Source organism: Plodia interpunctella, chromosome 2 (genome assembly GCF_027563975.2).
Source record: "Plodia interpunctella isolate USDA-ARS_2022_Savannah chromosome 2, ilPloInte3.2, whole genome shotgun sequence".
In the NCBI taxonomy this organism is placed as follows: Eukaryota; Metazoa; Arthropoda; class Insecta; order Lepidoptera; family Pyralidae; genus Plodia; species Plodia interpunctella.
The window spans coordinates 5,489,968-5,515,425 of NC_071295.1; the positions used below are offsets into that span (position 1 = coordinate 5,489,968).

The 25,458-nt window shown below is 34.1% G+C and overlaps 3 protein-coding genes across 4 annotated transcripts; 2 read left to right on the forward strand and 1 right to left on the reverse strand.

Moving 5' to 3' along the window:
• Window positions 1–316: 316 nt before the first annotated feature.
• On the forward strand, window positions 317–11,542 carry LOC128680789 (ras GTPase-activating-like protein IQGAP1). Its single transcript, XM_053764195.2, has 14 exons — window positions 317–569; window positions 651–904; window positions 1,254–1,331; window positions 2,021–2,165; window positions 2,261–3,343; window positions 3,421–4,256; window positions 4,332–5,194; window positions 5,278–5,503; window positions 6,184–6,348; window positions 6,808–6,987; window positions 7,578–7,718; window positions 8,786–8,939; window positions 9,019–9,412; window positions 9,662–11,542. Exons 1-14 carry the CDS (start codon window positions 506–508, stop codon window positions 10,020–10,022), a joined length of 4,944 nt encoding a protein of 1,647 aa, XP_053620170.1. The 5' UTR covers window positions 317–505; the 3' UTR covers window positions 10,023–11,542.
• A 1,750-nt stretch (window positions 11,543–13,292) lies between these two features.
• LOC128680803 (metallophosphoesterase 1-like) lies at window positions 13,293–16,798 on the forward strand. 2 transcript variants are annotated; one of them, XM_053764233.2, is made up of 7 exons: window positions 13,293–13,399; window positions 13,941–14,130; window positions 15,166–15,307; window positions 15,592–15,758; window positions 15,922–16,004; window positions 16,098–16,382; window positions 16,586–16,798. In XM_053764233.2, exons 1-7 carry the CDS (start codon window positions 13,391–13,393, stop codon window positions 16,754–16,756), a joined length of 1,047 nt encoding a protein of 348 aa, XP_053620208.1. In that variant the 5' UTR covers window positions 13,293–13,390; the 3' UTR covers window positions 16,757–16,798. The 2 variants fall into 2 exon arrangements, with proteins under 2 accessions (XP_053620208.1, XP_053620198.1); XM_053764223.2 differs by lacking the exon at window positions 13,293–13,399 and adding an exon at window positions 13,584–13,834.
• nkd (naked cuticle) lies at window positions 16,746–25,221 on the reverse strand. Its single transcript, XM_053764210.2, has 5 exons — window positions 24,966–25,221; window positions 21,306–21,529; window positions 19,514–19,624; window positions 18,753–19,207; window positions 16,746–18,444 (listed from the first exon to the last, which is right to left on the reverse strand). The coding sequence occupies exons 1-5, from the start codon at window positions 25,078–25,080 to the stop codon at window positions 18,072–18,074; spliced, it is 1,278 nt and encodes a 425-aa protein (XP_053620185.1). The 5' UTR covers window positions 25,081–25,221; the 3' UTR covers window positions 16,746–18,071.
• Between the last annotated feature and the right edge of the window lie 237 nt (window positions 25,222–25,458).

Here is a 25,458-nt window from a genome sequence, read left to right on the forward strand (position 1 = left end):
TTAACTGGCTCTTTAAGATTATGTAAGGGGGGGCTTCATCTCCGTTAGGAGTAATACTGGTCTGTGGGCTTCACACGGGCTTTATCTTCGGGATCCATTTATCGGGATCCATCCATTCATAAATATTATAGATATAAATATATATTAGATATAAAAACATTTATTTATTTATTTAAATTTCGAGCTGCTACTTGGCAGGACAATGATAAATTTGTCAACCAAAATGTTTACCGAGTATTAGCGTGTTTGTCAATGTCAAAATGTCAAATTCAAACGTTTCCTTATTTCCTTTATGTTCAATAATTGTGTTCAATCCAGTTCAATCAAACAAACTGTAACCGACAATTTTGTTTTGAAAGAAATTGTTGTTGGTTGATGAAGCAAACTGATTTTGCTATTTTATTTATATAGACACGTATATTATATGTAATTAATGTGCATTAGTTATTTTATTTAAGAATTATTATCAATATTCTGATGTCTTGAGCCGAATATCACAGAAATCATGGTGTCTTTAATGAGCAACGAAACCGATATGGATGAAATTTTTATTGGGAAAATAGATGACTGTGAGTTATATTTTTTATTTATTTGCTACGTACTTTTCTATATTATGGTCCCTTCCAACTTACTTTTGAATTTTTCAATAGGTGACTCTGAAGTTCGGAAAACTGGACAAGAAATGGATGTTATCAGACAAAGAACAGTTGCTTATGAGTATCTCTGTAGATTGGAAGAGGCTAAAACTTGGATGGAGTCATGTCTTAAAGAACGCCTGCCGCCAGCCACAGAGTTTGAGGAGAGTTTGCGTAATGGTGTCTATTTAGCCAAGTTGGCAAATTTTATAGCGCCAGAATCATTACCCATTAACAAAATTTTTGATATTGACCAACGACGTTATAAGGTACTTAGATAAATATTCAATAAAACTAACATACATAAATGAGAAAGTTTCTAATAGGTATCTAATGAATAGTTACAATATTTTGTTATTAGACCAATGTAAGTGAATACTATATAATATAACGTAAAACTTGTAAAAAATAATATATTATCATTTAACCTATTCTGTCCCACTGCTGGCCAAGTCTCCCCCTTTGGTAAAAAATATATATACTTAATAATTTAAATGAAATAACAAAGTAGGTAGGTACATTACACTTGATAAACACACCAAAATGTATAATTAAATATTTTATTGTGTAGTAGTTTCATATACCAAATTTTATGTCTTATATTTCTTTTTTTTTCAGATCATGGGTGTGCAGTTTAAACATACTGATAACATTAACAAGTTTTTGCAAGTGTTAAAAAAAACAGAACTGCCTCTTGTTAGTACATTCTTACTTCGTATTTTTCATTAGCTTTGTTTGTAATTTTGTTTTCATATAATAATGCAGTATTTTTCTTCTGGCCATAATAATTACTAAAAAGGCCTTCTTGTCCCAAATTCCAAGGCAAGGCCTTGTCCCAAGCTACATACCAAATTTCGTATTACTTCACCAGTAGTTTCAGCTGTTCATTGCCTGTCAGTCAGTTACAGTACAGTTATATTGATTGATTGTAGCAGCCAATTTCATACATAGACTATGGCCTCCACCCTTATTCACCTGCTATGTTATGCACACAGTATCATTATCCTTACATATTATAAAACAAAGTCCTCTGCTGCATCTGTCTCTTCATGATAAACCCAAAAACTACTGCACAAATTTTCCTGTGGTTTTCATAGATAGTGTGATTCCTGAAGAAGATTTAGGTGTATAATTTATTGTATTTTTACCCAAGCAAAGCTGGTACGGGCTGCTAGTATTCTTCTATTATATATATATATATATTAGAATACTAGTCGCCCATTTTATTGATATATAAATATCTATGTTGCTGGACAGACTAGTATTCTTATGAATACTAGACTGATGTTCAGCAACAGAGATTGTTTAAAAAATATTTAATATCTCAATATAAAATGGTTAATATTTTAAAATAAAAATTAATTTAGTTATTTTTTTTAATACAGACATTTCAGCCAGAAACGACTGATATCTATGATAAAAAGAATATGCCACGAGTGATATACTGCTTACATGCACTCAGCTCTCATTTATTCAAACTTGGAAAGGCTCCCCTAATTCGAGATGTATTTGGAACTGCAGTATTTACTGGTAAGCATAACACTTTGGAGAGAAGTTTATGTATATTGTTGTGTAATTTTTTTATTTTATTTTGTAATTTGTACCTAATAAATATTATATTTTAGATGAAGAACTTGATTCTGTTTCCAAAGATTTACAAAAATGTGAACATCCATTTCCATCATTCCAAAAAATTGGTGGCATTTTATCAAAAAATACTGCACAAGGTGACAAGGAAGCTTTTTATAAAGCTGTAGTTGAGTTGAATAAACTTTTAGATTCTGGAAAGTCTATAACTCCTGCACTGTTAAATCCTCATCTTAAACTGAAATATGTTCAGAACAGGCTCATTGATGAATATAAAAAAGTTTTACAAGCTGCTAAAATTGAAAAAGTGCATGTTGCTCAGAACCATTCATTAAATGATAGTTACATTCCGGATGAATATGATGATATTCTTACACAAGTCGAGATTCAAGGCCATATTACTGCCGTTAATTATAAATATTTGTGGAAAACTTTGTGTTCTGCTTCTCAAACAAATAATTTAAAAATATTACATAAAATTTTCAACGAAGAATGGGTGAAAGTAAAAAATTATGACAATAATAATGTCGATTTTTATTGTGATGTTGTTAGAGAAATAATGGAATGCAACAAAGATGTTGATGTTGAAAATGTGACAAATTGGCACAAGATTTTTCAAAACATTGTTAATGAAGGCAATCGTAAATCTCTAGAACATGCAGATCATAAAACTGCTATATGTGAAGTTAATCGTGCATTGGATGAAGGAGACCCTGATGAATTACATAAAGCATTGACAAATCCCCATTTGGGACTAAACTTGAAGATTGACAAGTTTGCAGCGCCGCTTTTGTTTGAAGAAATGAAATTAGAAAAGTATGAACTGGAGAAAAATTTGAATGAGAGTGAAATAGCTGCATCTGTTTCTTATCTCACAGCCATAGCTGCAATTTCTCTGGCTGTTGATAGAGGGGATGAAGCTGCAGTCTGGCATTCACTTCAGTCCAAGCAGGTTAATTTACAAGGCCTGCGCCCTCATTGCCGCCGCCGTTACCTTTCTGCATTAGTAAATGCACTGCAGTTCAAAGTGAAGGAACAATGTGGTTGTCCTCTACTGACTTTAGAAGACATTCATGATACCATAGACATGGTTAATACGAAAGATGACGATAATGATGAATGTATGTACCTTTAGCTTAAAATATATCTTATTTGTTTTTTTAGGAACTTTAATTAATCAGATTACTTTAATTTTCAGTGGTTGGAATAATTGACAATATAAACAAAGCTGTTAATGACGAAGATTCTGAAACTCTTATGGCATTGCTCAGGAGTTCCTGTTTGCAATTGCCATCGCCACTGCATAATGAAGAGAAACATTTATACTTGCGTATGTTGAAAAAGAAAATAGTCAATAAGGAATCACAAAATCTTTGGCTAGATGACATAGTAGAAGTCATCAATGATGTAAACTGTGAATCTCTAAAAGTAAAGGAATTATCAGATGCATTAGTACATTTAAACTTAGCAGTTATTAAAAATGATCTGAATCAATTTTGGGAAGCACTGTCCTGTCCCTTATTGTCTGGTTCTGGTTTAATAGAGAGCTCTTGTAAAGATGTGTACTTCCAAATGTTTTCCAAGGCATTAAAAAAGAAGGGCCATCATATCTGCCCCTGGATTGTCTCTCATACCGATGCAGGAAATACTGTTTACATTGATATTGAGTCATATACTTATAGCTGGAAGACTCCCAAGGATTTTGTCCCTTATGCCCGATATCTCAGTAGAAAAGATGTCAGTGTGCTCATAGAAAAAACTAATAAGCATCACATAAATAAATATAAACAAATCATTATTGAAAAAGCAGTTGTTAAAATTCAAGCATATTGCAGAGGCTATTTATTTAGGGAAAACTTACGAAACCAACTGAAATATTTTCAAGACAATGAAAGGTACGTTATTAAAATACAAGCATGGTGGAGAAAGATTTTGATACATAAAAAGTATGGTACCATTATCAAAATGAAGGCAATTGAAGCAAAGTTGAAAAAGGAGAGAAAGCAAAATCCTTGGGTCTGGTATAAAGTTCAAGTAAGTTTAAATTTTTCATATGCTTTTTCTTTCATAAAAAAATAGTTATTATCAACATTTTACGTTTGATTTCAGGAGCATAAAATTGTAAAAATTCAAGCTCTGTGGCGTGGCCGGCGAGCTCGCCAAGCATTTACATCTTTGTTCCACTCACCAAATCCACCCTTAAAAGCAGTTAAGAAATTCATTCCTATGTTAGATTTCTCAACTGATGATTATGACCGAGAAATTGAACTGCAGAACCTGAAATCTGAAGTGGTGCAGTCCATTCGAAAAAATCAAGAATTATCTAAACAGATTGATGACATGGACCTAAAAATTGGACTTTTGGTTCAAAATAGGATAGCATTACAAGAGGTTGCGGCTCATGGTTTGAAGTTGAACAACTTGGTCAAACACAATTCTATGACTAAGTTGGTTTTCCAGAATATTTCAGAAGGGAAAGGATCATTAATGACAGTGTCAACAGCAGTAAAAGGGCTAAAATCTCTTACCAAAGAAAGTAAAAGATTGTTAGATGGTTATCAACATTTGTTTTACGAACTTCAAACAAACCCCACATATTTATCTAAACTTCTTTTTTGTATTCCACAGAACAAAACAAACTTTTTCCTTCAAAATGTGGTACTGAGTCTTTATAATTTTGGGGCTTATGCTAGGGATGAATATTTGTTGTTGAAATTGTTCAGGTTCACTTTAGAGGAAGAAATAAGTTGTAAAGTGGTGAAGCCCTTTGACGTTATAGCTTCAACTCCTCTAGTTCTCAAAATGGCAGTGAGTCTGTCTAGACAATTGTCTGGTCTAAACAGCCTACAGAGTATTATTGGCCCTCTAGTAGAGAAAATGTTAAAGGACAAAGATCTGAACATTGAAACTGGTCCAGTAGAAATTTACAAAGCTTGGAGAAATGAAATGGAAATGAAAACAGGCCAAATATCGTAAGTATTGTTATTTACTTAATTGCACGACAGAAAAGATAAATCAAATTAAAAATAATATGCAATATGTATTTTGTTTTTAGGAAACTGCCTTACAATGTATCTCAAGAGGAAGCTCTTACATACCCAGAAGTGAAAATGCGACTGGAGACAGCTTTAAGTCAGCTGAAAAAGATTGTTGTCATGTTTCTGGATAAGATAACGCAATCAACAGACTTGCTTCCGTTTTGTATTACATATATGGCGAGGGTTTTGCATAGATCTTTAACTTCTAAATTTCCTCATACACCTGAAAAGGATATACTGAAGGTAAAAATGTTTTTTATGACATGTGTAGTTAAGTCATGAAATGCTACTATTTTCAGGATGGCATTTTAGTAAAAATGGGAGACTCTGTTAATTAGACAAATAATAAATATTACTTTAAAACCTTTTTGTTCAAACAGTACAGACATACTGTGTTCCTTATATGTACATAAGGAACATATTTGTACAACGTATTTCTAATCAAGTGAGTATATGTAAATTGTACTCACTTATCAGTTTCTAAATCGCTTCACTTCACTGATAGCCGATTGCGTCCAGAAAAATTTAGATAGTAAGGAAATATTGTTTCTTATTAAAATCTTGGTCCATTCGAACAATAAAATCAAGTCCAATGGATTTATTATAATTTTTATGTTGAACGCTCTAAAAATATGATTACATCATGTACGGGTATGTTGATTTTGAAATTCGGTATACTATATCCATTATTTATGGCTACTATCATATAATGGCGAACGACCGCTACGTTGTTAGCTTGAATGAGATCTTCGGGTTCAGGTCTATCTCTGCCGACTTCCATCAAAATCGGTCCAGCAGTTTTTGATTTTATTCGTTAGAAAAAAATAAAAATATAAGTCTTCCCTCTTTATAACATTAGTATAAAAATTTCCTCCACCTTTGTAATATAAACAATCGCATAGCTGTACCGTGTATTTTTTTAGGTGATTGGTAATTTGGTATACTATCAATTTTTGAATGCGGCTATTGTGGCTCCCGACGCATTCCATATTATCAACATGCCGAATGGCGCTGTGCTTACCACCGACCAACGCAAGAATCTAGCTTCAGTTGCTAAAATTCTGCACTTTTCTGCTGCTAAAAAAGGGGTATGTTAACTTACTGTTTTTATTGTATAAACCAAGATTTAACTTTCGCATTTTAATTCATCAATATTATTATTACATCTGGGCAGTTTCATTTCTTCACGGTATTAACCCTTTTATAACGAATAAAATACATTGTGTAGAGTTAATTATTATATTAAAAATAAATCTTCCCTCTTTATAACATTAGTACAAAAATTTCCTCCACCTTTGTAATATAAACAATCGAATAGCTTACGCTACTTTAGCTAACTAATTATAATTGGTTACGTTCCCGTGGATAATTCTATAAGATGTCTATCACACAGGCTCGGTAGATACATAGATTATTGAGTACAAACTACTATCAATAATGATAACCTATCTTAAGTATGCGAAGTTAATGTAATGCAAAATTACCTATATAACATTTTTTTTTCATATTTATCTGAAATTAAACCATATAACGTATTTCATATGAAGTTTGGCGAGGAATCCAGTCACTTGCGTTGTCTGAACTCGTTCATAGTGGAGTGCCACGAGAAGATGAAGGAACTGTTTAGACGCTGCTGCCGGGGTCCCACCTTGGAGGAATATTTCGCCGTGGACGAGTACACTGAGGCTACTTTATTGCATCACCCTCATATCTATATTACAGTTCAGGTACATTTTAAAAATATATATTATTTATTATTTTTTCTTACAGCTCCGCCCGCGGTGGCTTATGTGTGGCCTCAGGTCATGAATTCTATGTTTCATCAAAATCAGCCCAGCAGTTAGTCGTGAAAACGTAACAGACAGTCAAACAGACTTATAAGTGTAGTAGATTTGGAAATGGATTTTAATCACCGTCCTTCCAGTATATTGAAGAATTATGTTATTGAAGAATTAAGAAAATAATGATAGTTTTTCTATATGAAAAATAATGATCATTTTTCTGCCCACTGCTGAGCATATATACTTCTCTGCGCGTATATTTTTCTTCTTCTATTTTAATAATCTTATAAATTTAAATATTCTTGTGGAGGTGTACTACAACTGATCAATTAGCCTAAAACATAATTTATGCCGTTAGAGGGTACAAAGTGAATAAACGTAAAATGTATATACAATAGAATAGAAATAAGTTTATTCAAAAAACTACAAACACGCACATAATAACCAAAAAATAAAATTAAGAAAAGAATATATATATGATTCCACCTTCTCCCAAGTTTTTTCAACAAATAAATTTTTATTTTATATATTTCCAGGAAATTGTAGATACCCATGCCCTATTAGTGGAATATCAAGATATCATAGCTCCGGACTCGAGCGACCGCCTGAACGAACTACTGGAGGAGCTGGGGGAGGTGCCGTCGGTGGCGCAGCTCGCCTCGCGAGATATTGATACGGTACATAAGAAAGAAAGGGATATAATATACAATTTGTAGATGATACAACCATCTTAATTAAATGTGATGACAAAGATAATATTGAACAGAGAGTTAATAACGCTTTAAAATAAATTATTGAATGGTTGCACTTGAATAGATTAAAAATTAACCTTGACAAAGCTAAAGACATGACATTTCAATCTAAGATTGAATGTATTTTGACATTCAATTTGACAATAATAAAAAAGAAAAAGTGACACCTACTAAATTTTTGGGTTTTTGTATAGACGAGCATTTAAATTGGAAAGAACACGTAAATCAAATTTGTAAAAAGTTGTATAGATTTGTCTATGCATTAAGAAGAATTAGACAGTTTCAATAGACGCAGCTTTGCAAGCACACCATGGCTATGTGTCCTCGGTTTTAAACTACGGATTAATGTTTTGGGGCAATTCTGTAGAAGCAGATAGAATTTACAAATTGCAAAAAAATGCATACGTGCGATATCTACTACGTGGTATTTAGATAGTTGTGAACCCTTGTTTAAGAACCTTAAAATATTACCTTTACCATGTATGTATATTAGACATTTATGTTGCTTTGTAAAAGAGCATCTGCATTACTTCTAATTGTTGTCCCAAGTATCAAATAGACAGTTAAGATCAAATTATGTAAATTATATCAGCCACGTGGATGTAAATATATTTATAAGAAAAATGCATACCACATGTGCATACAAATATTTAATCAGCTACCAAATAGTATTAAATTTACTGATAGAAATAATTTAAAAAAAAACATTGACGGAATGGTTGGATGGAAAAAGATTTTATATATTAAAGAGTATATGAACGATAAACATTGAACTTATATAAATATTTTATTGGTATAGTATTGTTTTAAATTAATGTATTATTTGTTATTAATATTTGCACACCTGCATGCAGGTTGGTTACAGTTGACTTAAGATCTATGTAAATCTTGCAAATAAATGATTCTATTTTATGCTATTAAAATTATATTCGCCGGTTAAGTATTGTTTAAGATAACATGTGCTTTTCATTTCATTTCCTCTTTATTTATAGATAAATGGAGATACTCCGGAGGAAAATGCAAGATTAGAAGTATGTTTGGCACTAGTCAATAAATATCAGGCGCCTTCGGATGATATGACAGACTTGAATAAGCTGTTTATTAAGACTAAGGAGTTATGCGTGGCGATCATCCCCTTCTTAAATGGTAGGTATTGCCATTGTTATACTTAACTTATCACATTCTATCATATATACAAAAAAATAACAAGCTAATATTTTTTTAGGTGAACATCTTTTAGAAGCATTATGCATAGGTACTACAAAAGAACAGCAAGAAAAATATGCTGAGAAAGTACAGAGGCGAATTTATTCCGGCCAAGCTAAACCGGACGAAGTAATGTCTTTGAGAGAACATATTGCTAAGTTACGACGGAATCTTCAGCAGCTGGAGGATGAAGGCTATGTCACGAGGGAAGATGGGTACCAGGCGTTGATAACTTCTATTGCCCTTGATCTCTGCAATAAGGGCAAATACCGACAAGCTCAAAGAAGGGCTTTAACAACACTCACGCGCACTAAACAGAGTTTAATGGAGAAAACCAAATACTACGAAGAAAAGTGTCAATCATACGATCAGTATATCAAGTCTTGTCTTGCGAATCTTCATGCAGGCAAAAGGTAATTTGAATTTTTCCTTTTGTACATTGTGACAAAAGTAAAGTAGGTACTTATATAATAAACTAAATGTAGCAAATGTAAGAGATTTTATAGGGTTAATAAAAGCCAAAATGTTTTTTCCGTCTGTCTGTAAGTCATATTTCTGAACAGACTGGCGCAGGTTTTTTAGTTTAGTTTAATTAATATTACATTCGTTTGGAGACGGGAAACAAAAGATAGTTTTAAATATGCGTAAAATGACCTTTACAGAAGTGTTCACGCTTGCCTGAGAAGATCAGGAAAGGATATACAAAAGTTAAAATCGAAGTTGACCGTGAAGTACTCAGGTACGAAGTTGCTCGAGCGAGGCGTGTTGCTGGAGATCGCCGGTCTGTCGCCGTCGCAGTTCAGGAACGTGCAGTTCGACATCACGCCCACCGACCACAACGGCGTCTTCACCATCAAAGGCAAGTTCATGGGTGTAGAAATGGAGTCAGTTGAAGTAGACATACAGGATTTGCTGCAAAAACAGTATGAGGGATGCGCCATTATAGACATGTTTGGTAAAGCTAAAATCAATGTTAATTTGCTAATATTTTTATTGAACAGCAAATTTTATGGCAAAACATAGCAACGCCAACTTTGTTCGAACTGATTTTAAACGTTTTATAACACTATAATGTAATGAAATTAATCCCAACTGTACAGTGCTCCGGTACAGTACCAATTTTATTTTATTAAATGTTGTCTTTACGCCGATTTTCATATATTATATGTTAAGGTCTTTATAAACACATCACTTTTGATCTTGTTACATAATCTGTGTTCATATACAATCAAAGTTAACACAGTTGATATAATTTAGAATATACCTGCTCTTTATTGTTTTACAATCGTTTTAAATATTAATTTAAAATTATGGTGGCCCCCTAGCGAGGCGGGCCTCGTAGTAATATTTTATACTAAGTATTTTCCTAAAATGGGAATTATGTTTTCTTATTATAGTATAGTAAAGTAGTAGTAATATAGTAAAGTAGTAGTAGTATAGTTTTAGAAATAATCAGATCAGACTCAATAAACAAATCAGAGTAACAAATTAATTAAATTATTATTACAATTTAATTAATTTGTTACTCTGATTTGAATGCCCTTACCAAATTATTTTATTAAAGTATTAAATTATACCAAAAATATGTTATGCATGCATTGATTTTGTTATGTATCTTATGATTAAAATATGTATTATAATTTTTTGGTAGTGTAGTATAGTTTCATTTAATGAACTTTCTAATATTTTATAGCTTCCTACGAGTATTCGACTCTTAACTCTGTATACTTTGTAGACGTGATACTGTATCCTCTTTGGATTCAAACAGATTCTTATTTTTTGAATTGTTAAACTTGATTAAAAAATGATAAAAAACCATAATAACAAGTAAGACATATTATTATGAACTCCATGTTGAATTGGCTATTAGAACATTAAAATGTAAAAAGCAACCGATGAGAAAAATACTTCTACTTTCACATTACATTTTTGTGAAAGTCCATATATTAAAACTAAGGTTTAAGTATTAAGTTTTAATCACAGCTAGGTACTTCTATATTTCGCAAAATTACGGCATAACTTTAATGTGAAGAAGTATTATTACAATTCGATTTTAAGGGTCGGTTTGCCACGTATTGCGGATTTTTTTACACCATGTTGGATTTATAGGCCAATTGTCCAATGCCAATTCAAATTTAAATAATAATTGAAGACTATTTTATGACCAATTCTATACTTCTACGTTTTTGTTAGTTAACATTTTACGCTGTTCCGAGTTGTGATTGTAAATGCCGCCTAAATGCATTTTTGTTCAATGTTCATGTGTAATGTCTAGTTTTGTTTGGCTGCGTAGGCCTTATAGGATAAAGTAACAATTTATTAGTTGATTAGTAGTGATAGATCTGATGAGATATGAATAAATGTAGGTATATTAATTTTTAATAACACTCATTTGAGAATGCTATCATTATCTAACATTTTTGACTTGTGTGACATTGTGACTTTTATACTTTTTTAGGACTTGTAATATCTACTAATATAATGTTACATATTTTTGCTATTATAATGATTGAAGTTCCGTATAAAATAAATGAGGCTAAATATATCTTTTTTCAATTCTTTTGTCGCATTTGGAATATAAATAATGTTTATTCGTGACACATAAGCCTGCTGTTGAACTTAAACGTTCATTTATGCGCTGCTAAGCGTTTATAAATCTGTGATTATTCATTACCTCATAAATGCGAAAGTTTGTGAGGATGTATGTGTGTGTGTATGTATATTTGTTTGTTTGTTACTCTTTCACGCAAAATCTACTGGATGGATTGTTATGAAATTTGGTACACAGGTAGAATATAACCTGGAATAACACATAGGGTACTTTTATCCCAAAATTCCCACGGGAGCGAAGACCCGGGTCGCAGCTAGTCATTTATAAATCAATGTTCAGTGTGCGTTACTCCAGCTAGAAAGTATCACCTACAGAAATATAAATAGAACCTATAATTAGTGCCTAATCAGCTATGTATATGCCCGGCATAAAACATTTGTGCCTGTCGTAGTTTTTTTTTTAATGGAAAATACGATTTATGCTAGAGTAACGTTGTTCTAGCAAGAAAATTTTAAACTAATAATCGGAGAGAGAAACATTGTTCGTGGTCAGGTAGCTTATGTGTGTGGAAGTATGTGCCGCGAACATATACTTTGTGCGTGTTCAGGTTATGGAAGCACTGAGATTTTTGGTGGAGAAAGGTTTTCAAAATCGTGTTTCTTTTAAATCATTACAGGGCATGCATGTTGACTAAATATACTCGAGTAGCTCTTGATTTGTGCTCATGGCACATATAATTAGATTAATGAAAATACTTATAATTTACGAGTGAATAAGTATTTAGTCTACATGCGTACTTGTAATAGTTTAAGAGAAACACGATTTTGCAAAACGTTACTCCAGCAAAAATCTCAGTACTTCCATAACCTGAACACGCACAAATTATATTTTTGCTGCACATACTTCCACACACATAAACTACCTGACCATGAACAATATTTCTCTCTCCGATTATTAGTTTAAAATTTTCTTCCTAGAACAACGTTACTCCAGCAGAATGAGATTTTTCCATTAAAAAAAAATACAACAGACAAATGTTTTATGCCGGGCACATACATAGCTGATTAGGCACTAATTATAGTTTTTTTTATATTTCTGTCGGATATACTTTCTAGCTGGAGTCACGCACACCAATGTTCAATATTACAGTCAGTTAAATTTGTATAATAGCTCCAGATTTAAAATTAGCGGTTTTTGTTTCCTGCTTAAATAGGTATAACCATAGACTACTTAGTTGTGTAGGCGGTGACTAATGATACTAAAAACGTGGACAGTCAACGGTGCGTTAACATACCTAAAATCATTCCAAATAGCCCCTGTTACCGTCGCAAAGAGTTCCAGCCAGAGTCACTTGATATGCTCATTTTTAGACGCCCACTCTATTCAACACTTTGATTAACTCGTGTTACGATTCACGAGTGAAAAATCCAATAATGATTGCAATGGCAACTGACATTCAGAATCAAGTCAACTTCGATTAATCAGGTTGCCTCGCTTTCACTCTCACTAGATCGCTCCCGGATGTACTTTTTTGTTCCTGGGCAGAAACTTGATTACCTAGTGGACAGGGTTCCTGATGAATGACGCATACAAACTTATAAATTTAACTTACAAAGGGACAATAACTCTTAATGAATTAGTCTACTACCTATGAAATATCAAATCAATTTTTCAATCGTGCGATACAAAGTTAATTAAGTATGAAACATGAAGTATGAAAAAATTATACATCAAATTCAAGTACCTAGTCCCTTGTATTATGTTCACAGAATTAATATGTACTAGTTGGACAACAAATCTAGCACTTACGACTTATGTGTTTGTTTGTGGCCAGTGACCAATGACCGTGGTAAGTTTCCGTGTGTTATTTTTTATTTATTATCTGTTGCGTTTGTGTGCTCATGGTGAGGCGTGCTAAGGTTGTGGTAAACTTGCCGACAAACAATAATAATTTTTACATACATCATATTAAGAATCATTATCAAATGGCTTTAGATATTTCAAGTCAGCAGGTATTATTTTTTACCGTTTACGCTTTAATGGGAAGTCAGTATCAAAGTCAGTATTCTCTGTTCCTTTATTCTAACTTAACATGCCTGTTTGGGACCATTATCTATATGATATTAGATAAGATAAACAGTTCAGCCAGTGATGTTAGTGTGTGCTGATATTACCAAACATAATGCAGCGTTTCGCTATAAAAAAGATTGCTATACTTATTTGTGGAATATTTTTTACCATAGTTTATTGTGAGTTTCTTATTTACTATGTCGTCATATCACAGGTAATTTTGTTTTTGTATATAACGAGCCTGTTGTGCTTATATAGCTTACATTTTTTAATATTATTCGTATACTTTAAGTTTTAGCTGTGTCTGATTATAATTCCAGTGTGATTGGCTTCCTACAAAAGGATCGGAGATAGATGCAACCTCTCTGAAAGCCCTTGTGATAACTGATTTACACTTACTGGGACATCGCAAAAGTTTTTGGTTTGAGAAATGGAGACGGGAGTGGCAAATGTATCAATCATTCAAAGCTATAATAACATTACACAAACCCGAAGTTGTCTTTGTTTTAGGTAAGACAACAATACTGTTTTCAAATTCGCTCATAAATTAATATGGAATAAAACAGGATACTGTGCACCTTGAACATGAAAGGTATTTAAATAACTGTATAGTTTAATTGATTTTTTTTCTTATATAAGTAATATCGGCAATATTCGTGTATGTCCTAAACATCAATTAAACCATGGAATAACAATTTTAATAAAAAAGTGGCCGAGCGTGTGAGTCGGCCTCGTCCATTAAGGGCGTTCCGTAGCAGCAAATAACATAGAAGTTCTTGTTGATCATATTTTGTGTATTTTTATATTTGCGTTGATTGAATGAAAGGTAAATTGCGGTTTACGATTTATGAAGTACCTATAAAAAAACTACTTCTTAGATATCTCATTCAAACCAATTTTCGATGGAAGTTTACATAGTAATGCACATCATATATTTTTTTGAGTTTTATCTTTCTCTTATTTTAGAAGTTACAGAGGGAACACATTTTACCACTTTAGAAGTGTCTCTCGCGCAAACTATTCAGTTTACGAAAAATATATATTAAAAACCTCAATATCATTTTTGAAGACCTATCCATAGATACATGTATGGATTTGATAAAAAAAAATTTTTGAGATTCAGTTCTAATTCTAAGTATGTGACCTCTAATCACCAAAAATTATTCTTTTTTTTTCTATTTTTGTGTAATATCTTAATGCGGTTCAGAGAATACATCTACTTACCAAGTTTCAACAGTATAGTTCTTATAGTTTCGGAAAAATGTGGCTGTGACATTCGGACGGACGGACAGACAGACAGAAATGACGAATCTATAAAAGGATTCCGTTTTTGCTATTTGGATATGGAACCCTAAAAACTACATGATTTTGATATCTCGCTCATATTATGGGACTTCACAGCCAGACGAATAACCGCAATATATGATTCGCTGAATATACCTACTACCATTTTTTTCTTTCTGCACAGGTAAATTTTTAACTTGTAAGATTTGCCCTTGCACTCATTATTTTATGTTATAGTTCGCGTTACTATTTTTTCCACAGGAGACCTTTTTGATGAAGGAGAATACTGTACTAACGAAGAATTCACTGAACATGTGGAACGTTTTCATAACACATTTCCACTACCTCATGATATACCAATGTATATTACTGTTGGCAATCATGACATAGGATTTCATAATAAGTAAGTACTTACTCATGTTAAGATTTTTCAAGAATCAACACCAAAAATGTACACTTTTCCTTCTTCCAATACCTAGCATATTCAATTATTATTATTTACTTAATTATAGTCATGTCGAGCGAGTTTTGCACGCATGGCTTTTGTGTTTTCAATTTAGTACATTAGTAATATTAACCACGCTCTGTGAGGCGGTCTAGAAACTATTTCGCCAGAGTGTAAGAGTTGGAACTTACAAGCAGTCCATTAAAATATAGAACTTTTGAAAACGCTTGTTTTTATTTTAGCATCAAACCAGGCTCGGCGGAAAGATTTTCAGAGCAACTCAAATCACCGTCTGTCCGGCTGCTCTCTATAAAGAACAATCATTTTGTGCTGATCAATTCGTTGGCTCTCGAGGGAGACTCATGTCGCATGTGTCGGGAAGCTAGAAGTAAAATAAACAATGTTTCAGGTAGTTGTCTTTGTGTGTAGCTGAGTCCTGTTTGAGGATAATAGTAATTATGGATTATATTTCTTAGTTAGTGTACATAAAGTACATAATTAATACAAGAACTACCTACGTAAGTTCTTAACTCTTTAGTTAGAACAAATATATTTATAACAATTGTTTTCAGATATTCTGAAGTGTTCTGCCAACAAAAGCTGTGATACTAATTATGATGTTGCATTAAATTATAGTCGACCTATAATGCTTCAGGTAAATGTTGTAACTATATCCATACTTCAATACTAATATTATAAACATAAGCAATGTATTTGGTTTCATACATTTATTTATGATTTTTTTCAGCATTTTCCTTTGTATAGGTTATCAGATGCAGTATGTTCAGAACCTGATGCAGCTCCCTTGTCTGAGAAATACATTCCTTTCAGACTAAAAATAGATGCGCTGTCTAAAGAAGCTACTGATGATATAATTGCCAAGCTAAAGCCTCGCGCAGCATTCGGTGGTCACACTCACTACGGATGTCTTCTGCACCACTCCTATAATTACGAAGACGAAAATATAGATTTCTACGAGCACTCTGTGCCTTCTTTCAATATGAGAAACATATTTGAACCAAAATATATGCTGGTATGTTTAGAATCAAAATTATTCCTTAATATTTATGACACATTAAAATACTCTTATCCTGGGCTCTGAATAAAATAAAAAAATTAATGATTGAAGCAATTTAAATGGGATTTCTCAATGTTAACATATGCAAGTTATTGGCAATAATACTATTTTTTTTAATTGCCGGCGCGTCATCATTAATTTCGAATTTTGTTTTGTAGGTCACCATAACGCCAGATGAATATGCAGCTAATAAATGCAGTCTACCCAGAGAAGTTACTATTATCATAACAACTGTTGTGCTGCTAATTGCGACGGTTTGGTTTACATGCAGGAGGAGGCCGTTCAGGCGAGGATTACCCCAAATGAGAAAGTACAGCCTTGTAAAGTAATCTCAAGATTATATTTCAAATTAATAAATATTTTTGACAAGATCGAGCACTTTGTACACTTATAACTGTACATCTAATTTATCTTTGAGTGACCCTATAACTTTAACAAATTATCACAATACAAGCTAAATTATAACTAAAGTTAAATTAGGATTCGGATGTCAATAAATTATTAATAATACATTATATAAGTAAGAGGTAGATAATAACTTTCTAGAGATTCATTCCCTTAATGTTTAGAATAAAGAATACTGATATTGGTACTATAAACATGAGAAATGAGATTTTACTCTGACATAAGATACTTGGTTCCGTTGAAAAAGTATACACATAACAGCTTTGATTAAGTACAAGTAATAATAAATCGTTATACATAAAACAGTTCCCTTATAAAATATCATTGTTCAAGTACTTCAACACTTATTTCTAAAATCAGTCTAAACTCGAAAATGAGTTTTACAAATTACATCTACTGAGCATTTTGTTATTAACAATACACAGATATAAATATGGACAAGATTTTTCAATTAACACTTTCGCTGTCACTCAAACCAATGTTTCTTTAGATTTTGAGTAGCACGAGTTTGAGTTCTACATAAATTACAAATATTAAGGCACATTGCCATAAGTGCTCCACAAAGCAGTTACAAAATATCAAATTATTTATAAAGCCAACCAACATTGTATAACACTTTGTGACATTCACAGATACTTTAATTTATAATTATGTAACTACATTATATTTATTTGCATTGTATTTATTTTTATACCTAAGTATTACTGTCATGGTCTAGCTCTGTGAACTTCGTGGTCTATATCGAGGTCTAGGATGAGATAAAGGTATTATACATTAATATAAAGTGAGACAATTTACAGATATAAAAGTTTTCAATCGTTATGGATGCGCCATAAACAAAATCCCCTATTTTTCGGAAAACTGAACAAAATCAAAATTTTGGAATCGCACCCAAATACAAGGCAAATAGGTATAGGATTGTTAAGATTCAAAATCAAAATAATTTCTTAAGAAGAAAATGTCCATTTATATCTATTACTATTATCCATAATGTTTTAGGACAGACAAAAACTTATTACAATATTTGCCATTTTATTTTAAAATGTATTTATAAGACACATTGCCATGAATAAATACTGATTAATGACTAATATACAAAACTAATTAAATCTAATGTTTTGTCAAATTTATATTTTCTAAAATTATTTCAGTACAGCACTTGGTAACTCGAAATTTGCATGTTCTCATAACTAAATAGAGAGAAGGACAATCGTCGCCGACAATGCCCTTTATTAAGTTCTATAAGAATATAATTTGAAGGACTCTAGGGTGCTGCGTTTGCGCATGGTTGGGCATGTCATGGGATCGCGAGCGAGGTTGCGGGAGTTTTGAGGGGCGCGGCGGGGTTCGGGGCGTCTGCGTTTGTCGTTGGTGGTAGCCCGTGTGTGCATGCCGAGCTGATGAACATATCACGGCGTGTAGATACCTATCGTACCGGCACAAATTAGAATCGCCCCCACTCGCTAAATCCAGGTAGCCGTTTCCTATGTTCTCAGTCTTCGTCTTTTGGAATGCATTTACGGGTTTCTCACTCACTGTATATGATCTGTTACGCAGTTTTTGATATTTCGTCGTTATCTCTTCTTCATTGGCAACCGGATCACTGGTCTTTCTGAAAAAAAAAATACTAGTTTTAATATCACTATAATGTGTTTTATTAACATTTAGACAGTTGTTATTACTTTTAAACATTTATTCCCAGACCAAAAATGCTAATAAGTTATGTAAATCAAATTATAATACAAAATTGTATTGATAACTAAATGGTATTTTTTAATTATTGTTACTTGTGGTATTGAAATAATGGTAGGTAGAAATATGTTAAATATGATAATAGTAGATTGCATGCTGGTAGTATGTGAGTAGAATTTAGTTTTTGTGTTGTTAGCAAACAATTTGACTAAATCGTGTTCAACTGACCTTGAGGTTTGAAAGCTCATATGGTTCTTTTCCATGTTAGCCTGTATAATTTCAAGTAGCTCCCGTCTCTGTAAGCTGCCGGACCTTTTCTTAGTATGTTTTCTTTCCCTATGTTCCCGGCGATGATGTCGGTATGGTCGAGGGTTGCTTATAGGTTGCGGTCGTTGTTGAGATCTGCGGTCGCCGGAGCAGGAAGACTTTGACGAGTCGTCGTCGTGAGACAGCCGTTCTCTCTCTTCCTCGCTGTCGGGGCAGTCGGGCGGAGGTGCGGGCGCAGCGGTTGTGGTTTCTCGCCGCCGTCGCCGCCTCCCCTCCCGCCTCTCCCGCGGAGTTCGTGCGCTCCCATCTTCCGGTACGACCGTTAGCCGCACTTGTATGGTTTTCGAGCCATAATGAGGTACTGTGACCGACTTCCCTATCGACTCGTATATCGTTGACACGATGCCAGCTATGTCCTAAAACAAGCGATTAAACAAAACTTGTGAAGAACAGTTGAACGTTTAGCACTTAGAAAAATGTCTAATCATGTCAACTCTGTGTTTGACGTCTTCTAATAGAATTTATGTTGCAAGTATCGTTAGACACTATTGGTTTACTAACTTTGTTATTGTTTTTCTCGATCAACAAATAATTTGATAATGGAAATGGACCTCTTCCAAATGGGTACTTAAGTAACAGTTCTGTACACTGTGTGTTATGTCGTTTCAATATACTTGATTTATTATATCTACCAAATTACCTAGTCTAAAACAATAACTTACATCTTTTGTCATTCTCCCATGTCCGTCAAGGTCGTAAAGAGTAAAAGAGAACTGGAGTGGTTGTTGTTTGGATGATTCGTGGTGCTTAAGTTCTACATCGCAGGTCAGCTCCTGGAAAAAAAAACTTGAATTTAAAGAAAGGAAGAAATCAATTATTTATTTATTGAAAACCTTTCAAATAACGACAAATAAAGGTATTCTTCATTTAGTGCAAAAATCAATTCAGGCCATAAGTACCTACTTACTACCGCACTCTAGCGCCACCGTCACATTTAGTTGTGAAAACAAAAAATACTTGACAAACAAAGGATTTTATTTGACATAGTTTTCTTCATAGGTAAGTACCAAATTACCACAATTTAGTGAACGGAAAGCGGTGGCTACCAATATCCGTATAGTAAATTGTAACTACATTATCAACAATTAAAACTAATAGACAGGTACTAATACTTTCTGATAAAATTATATTAGTCTTAACTTACACAGTAATCTTGATTGACAAATACTTGGTGTTACACACACTAAGTATTTGTCAATCAAGATTATTGTTTACTTTTCTCTAATAAATAAACCAAATTGATAAAAATGTGATGGTGGCGCTAGTGTGTGGGTAGGTACAGGTACGGCCATAATTAATAATCGTTGCTACGTTGAAAACATGGTGTTTACATTAACAATTACAATAGCTATAATTTAGTGTCTAGGTATCACGTGCTTTGTTAATGCTTCTAATACTTTACGTTTTATTGTAATTCGTCCGCTATGCTATCTTATATTTATACAGGCAATGTAAGATGACCTGCGGCGCCGGTCGTCTCGGCAGGCGGCGCGCGCGCAGCATACTTCGGACGGCGGCCTTATCTCGTTCTTAAAAGGAAACTAGCCGCGCCTTTACGATCAATGAGATACGTGAGGCAAAGGCGAACCGCCCGCGCCGACGACGCTGGGCCGCGACACAAATAGATGATTCATTATTCAATGAATTACGGTTCGATGTTATTAGGTTGATATACAAGGTACTTACTATACTTATTTGTGAGATAAACAGACTAAACGCATTTTACCTGATGACATAAGAAGATAGTCCATGACATTAAAAGTGATATGACAAAAGGAAGACATACAATGCAATAAAACTGCGAAAACGTTAGTATAGGTACGAACTACGATCTTTATAGATGACGTGTTGCAAAATTCGCGACTACAACCCAGACATTGTTTGTTTATGGGTCGATAAAAATTTTTTGTCGAACCCGCTGATGTAAAACATAGTACACCCATCTAGACATTGACTTTTCCTTAATGGGACCCATGTGATTCTCTTGACGAAATTGCGTACAGCTCGAAGCCTAAAAGAAGTATTGCGTGCTTGGATAATATCTAATGTCACGATTATGTTGGTTTCGTCCTTATCACCACTTTCTATCGTTTATTCACGGCGGCACTCAGGACTAGCGGAATATTCAAACTAAACTGTTGTATTTTGGGTTTGCTGCCATTAGTTTGCTAAGATTTTAATTTTAGATAAAAATTTTAGCGTTTTAAATGAAAAGTGTTATCGATGCAAATTTGAGCTACAGCTAGAGATCCTATTATAAATTGTATAGTTTGCAGAAAAGATACTTAGACTCCTAAATGTTGCGAGTTCATTACGTGAAAGCTAAAACGACACTGTAATGATAAATACTAGTCTCAAAATAGCCAGTCAGAGAATGAACGAATGAAAGAACAAAAATTACAGGACCGCAAAGCAAAAATGGGCTTACAGCAGTTATCGTGTAAAAATAATTACCTCGAATCGCAATCTGGGTTGCTTTTCATCATTGTCGATAGGGATTGGAGATGGTGGAGGCTTGTAAGTAGGTTCGGGTACTCCCCGAATTTGCCGTGGCGGGGGTGTTGTAGGCTGCAAAAGCGCCCTAGCCTCGCTAGGCAACAGGTCTGGGGGTGCAGAACATTGAGAAGCGGCGCGTCCCACTAACTCCTCGGTGTCTGTCCTTTCGCTTTCCGTGCCGACTGAAAATATAAAAATCTGTCGTAATGGCTATGAAAGAATTGTTGCCTATGACTCCGCATTTTATTAGAGATATTTATGAAACTCTGTTCCAAAGCAATATATTTTTTTAGTAAGACCTGTTCTTAGAAATACACTAGAATTAGCAGCACGGGGTACAAAAAAGTGTACTACTAAAATGCGCTGGATATTGTAATCATAGCAAAAGGAATAATACAATACAAATAAGTACAATGACGAGTAAAATACGACGAATGCTAACAAGTCGTCGGCAGACTCCAAAAGGTATATGGGACGAAGGGTCGCGGTGCTGGTTGCGAGTTACGGCGGTTTCCTGGAAGGCCCGGAGCCGATCGGCCCCAATGCCGGCTCGCAGCCGACAGTCCACATCTGCCGCTAATGTTATTTTCTCAAAAGAAACCGATCTTTTATCTATGATCGTTGGTTTCGCTAGCTGAAGTTGTAGCAACGCGTTAAAATTTGTCTTGCTACGGTGTATTATTGTTTGATTTGATGTTTTGCTATGCTTTTATTCCCTGTTAAATCGTTTATGATTATTTTACTAATGAAATTTGTGATAATGCATTCACTAAAAGTTCCATTTTCTGTTCTTTACCAATTAGTTTGGGATTTGAAATTTTAAATAATATTCAAATCTCAAAACTAATTGCAAAGTAGGCACGTTCGGTCTGTAGTGGTAAGACCTCTATTTATAAGTATTGAAATTTCTCTCAGTAATTTGTATGGGATAATATTATTATTCATTCTAATCTAGAATGAAGCTATTGTAGCACAAGATGTGCTGTAGGGAATATGAGCGTAGGTTTTATTCCCCCTATAACTTTAGTTGTTCAGTTCAGGTCTTAGCCCCGCGTCCCGCTTATATTGAGCAATGAAATTAATCACGCGATATAAACATTTGAATGATCAACTCTTACCTACCTATTTTAATTTCTATAATAAAGTTTATGAACCATTGCAACGTTATAAACTTTAGTACAGCAATTATCCTATTTTCAATTTCGTTTTATTAAGTTAGCAAATTAAGTATTAGTTTATCTGATTATTAGTTAGACGAACGATGGCAGCAACTCCATGTAGGATTTGAAATGTTGAATGAAACGTTTGAAGATTATTACATTATTATAAGCTCGCAGATTATGTCACATCTCAGCCTCTTTTCTTCTCTCATAAAAATTCAATATATATATTTTTAGGCGTCTGTACAACAGCAATGCTTCAATTAGGTAGCTACTCTTCGACCAAAAAATATACAAAATAGACTAAACGGTAAAGTAGACTGATCGTTCTGAGAGGTTTGCTTTTATGCCAGTTATCTGAATAAGACTATTTACTTGTTCACCAACCAATTCGAATTTTGTCATCAGTCCAATCAGAATTTGGTAAGTACGTACATACATTCAGTAGTAGAATCTAAAGTCGCTTAAAAGCCCTTTGGATAAATAGGACAGGTATGTGGAATGGAATATGATACCCTTGATAAACTAAATCAAAGGAAAGGAACGCAGCGAGTGAACTGGCGCGCGGCGCGTCTGTTTTGTCGAGGTCGGCTCCTGTTTCATTCATCTCCGTACGAGATTAAAACTTTCCTAACAAACTGGCTTACTTATCTACATATAAGTCTATATATGGAATAATAATTTTACTTCTACAATGTATGTTTATGTACTATCAGCCTTATACGTTCATTGTAAGGATATTTTTTAAAATCTGCGATCAGTCATCTGTTGTGTTCAAATATATGACTTGAATTGTAAATATTAATCCAAAGAAACGTTTATCACCTAGAAAACTATCCAAAACGTTTTGCTTGGAGTCACGCCAGTTGTAAACGAAATTAAAACGACTGCATTGAAAAATTATAAGTACACAGTTCTTTACAAAATGAGCCTTTTCTTAATCTTTGTTCTGCCTGTTACTATAAATTATTGAGCTCTATACTCGAAGTTCCAAGCTTAAAACCAGGGGCGGCAACTTCTTTGATGTTGAAATAAAAGGTATCATTGTCTCCGCTTCGTCAACGTGCTTTCAACTTTTCTCTTTGAAGTTAATCAAATGAGCGGCACGGGCTCGGTTTACAACGAAAACTTTATTAACTGCGTTTCACGGGTTTGACGTGCGTACGGGAATATTAAAATGAAAGATGTTCTAGATATCGTGTTCTAATTGAAGTGTTCAACTTTCGTATATTCCGTATCTAAATAGAAGATCAAAGCGATTATATCTTCTTTGAAGTACTGTTTGGTGGGTAGTCTGTGATCCCGTTTAGGTAGGTACGCCTTTTTGATCCTCACGAATATTTTGAAATATTGTTTCTTTCTTTGAAATGATAAATTGGTTAGGTTTATTGGTAAATGGCTACTTAGGACTTCTCCAATGTATCTCTTGATCTTACATTGGAATTTCTGTTATGGTTTTACGACATGATGTTAGATCCGTTGCCAACTCCATATAGTACTTTTCTAAACCATATCAGCTTTGCCGAGGGCACAATGCAACAATAGTACTGAATTGCTGTAGGTACTAACAACATGTTAGACCAATATAGCTGCTTACAGGCGGGTTTTATGCCCATGGTTTCAAGTTTCTCCTCAACAAACTCTATCTAGTAAACTTAAGTCGCTAACTTTTTAGTCCTACTAGGTAGTTAAATCAAATTTGATCTCTGTGGTTAATCTTTAAACTTTGTCGTAGATGATATGTGTCATTTTTTAACATCAAAACATGTTTGTCGGTATTTCATTAAAACGCGAGTGTAATTTTCGACTTATGTGTTAGCCTCGGATTAACCTCCCGCTGTGATTTTTTACATCGTTCTTGTTTTATATTGCGGTGGCGGCTCCTTTGATCTGAATTGTGAGGCCATGTCGACAGAGAATATAGCTACTTAATTTTTTTTATTATTGCTCACACTATATTCAGGTTCTACTTGCACCTGTATTTTGCGTAACTGAGTACTTACCAAGACAAGTGGTGGTTATTGTTTTATTTTATTTGTCTTTATTTCAAAAACATGTCCTTTTTTACTTTTGTTAGATAAAATTGATTGTTCTGTAAAATTCATGGTTCCTGTATTGAAATAATTAGTTTTAACATCTTATTGAAGTGCTTATCTACAATACCGTCAATAGCCCATCTAAAGCTATAGGTATGCATGCACATCGCACATCTGGATGTGCGGTACCAAATCTACAGTAATCAAAGTCACTTATCTCTTATACTATGTATACACTATGTGTACACCTACTAGCTATGGATTCACTAATGTCTGCACGGTTGACGTAGGTACCAATATAGGTACCTACCTACATTCGATTGCTGGATCGGTTACTATAACTACCTAGGTAGGTCTATCATAACAGCACGAAATGCTACTATTTCAGCTACGGTAAACGCATTTTTGACAATGTTACTTACTGCTGAATTTCTTATATCCATTTCTAAACTTGTTGCGCCACCACTTGACAAAGTGGTGCGCCATGGGGGCGTCCGCGGCGGGTGCCGGAGTTCTCAATGTTTCGTAGCACGTCATGCGCTGCGCTCACGCACGCATCCCGCACACTTCAAAAGGACCGCTTATTTGTTATTACACTAGGATTAAACAATAATCACTATCACGAAAATCATTCACAAACAGCACGAGTTCAATCAGTGTGCAACATAAACTCGATGACCCAGTTGTCCGCGTGAATATCAAGAGTCTAATAAAAGCGAACGACAGTCCCGTACGCGTGTTGTCGAGTGACTGACTGATGGATGGAGGCGAGGAGGAAGGGAAGGGAAGGGCACGGACGACGGCCGACGCGGTGCGAGCGGTACACTCGTACGATACGACACGATGCGGTGCGGAACGCAGCGTGCTGTACGGAGTACCCGCCGACATAGAGCGCGGCGAGTCTTTCAAGTTTGT

Bases quoted from the DNA above. Each gene is read 5' to 3' on its own strand.
- LOC128680789 (XM_053764195.2), top strand. From the start codon at position 506: ATGGTGTCTTTAATGAGCAACGAAACCGATATGGATGAAATTTTTATT. The intron at 6,349-6,807 runs GTATGTTAACTT...TTTCATATGAAG, and splicing joins TTTCTGCTGCTAAAAAAGGG to TTTGGCGAGGAATCCAGTCA. The intron at 6,988-7,577 runs GTACATTTTAAA...ATATATTTCCAG, and splicing joins ATATCTATATTACAGTTCAG to GAAATTGTAGATACCCATGC.
- LOC128680803 (XM_053764223.2), top strand. From the start codon at position 13,733: ATGCAGCGTTTCGCTATAAAAAAGATTGCTATACTTATTTGTGGAATA. The intron at 13,835-13,940 runs GTAATTTTGTTT...TTATAATTCCAG, and splicing joins ACTATGTCGTCATATCACAG to TGTGATTGGCTTCCTACAAA. The intron at 14,131-15,165 runs GTAAGACAACAA...TTTTTTCCACAG, and splicing joins CGAAGTTGTCTTTGTTTTAG to GAGACCTTTTTGATGAAGGA.
- nkd (XM_053764210.2), bottom strand. From the start codon at position 25,080: ATGACGTGCTACGAAACATTGAGAACTCCGGCACCCGCCGCGGACGCC. The intron at 19,625-21,305 runs GTAATTATTTTT...TTTTTTTTCCAG, and splicing joins AACCCAGATTGCGATTCGAG to GAGCTGACCTGCGATGTAGA. The intron at 18,445-18,752 runs GTCAGTTGAACA...TTTTTTTTTCAG, and splicing joins ATGAGCTTTCAAACCTCAAG to AAAGACCAGTGATCCGGTTG.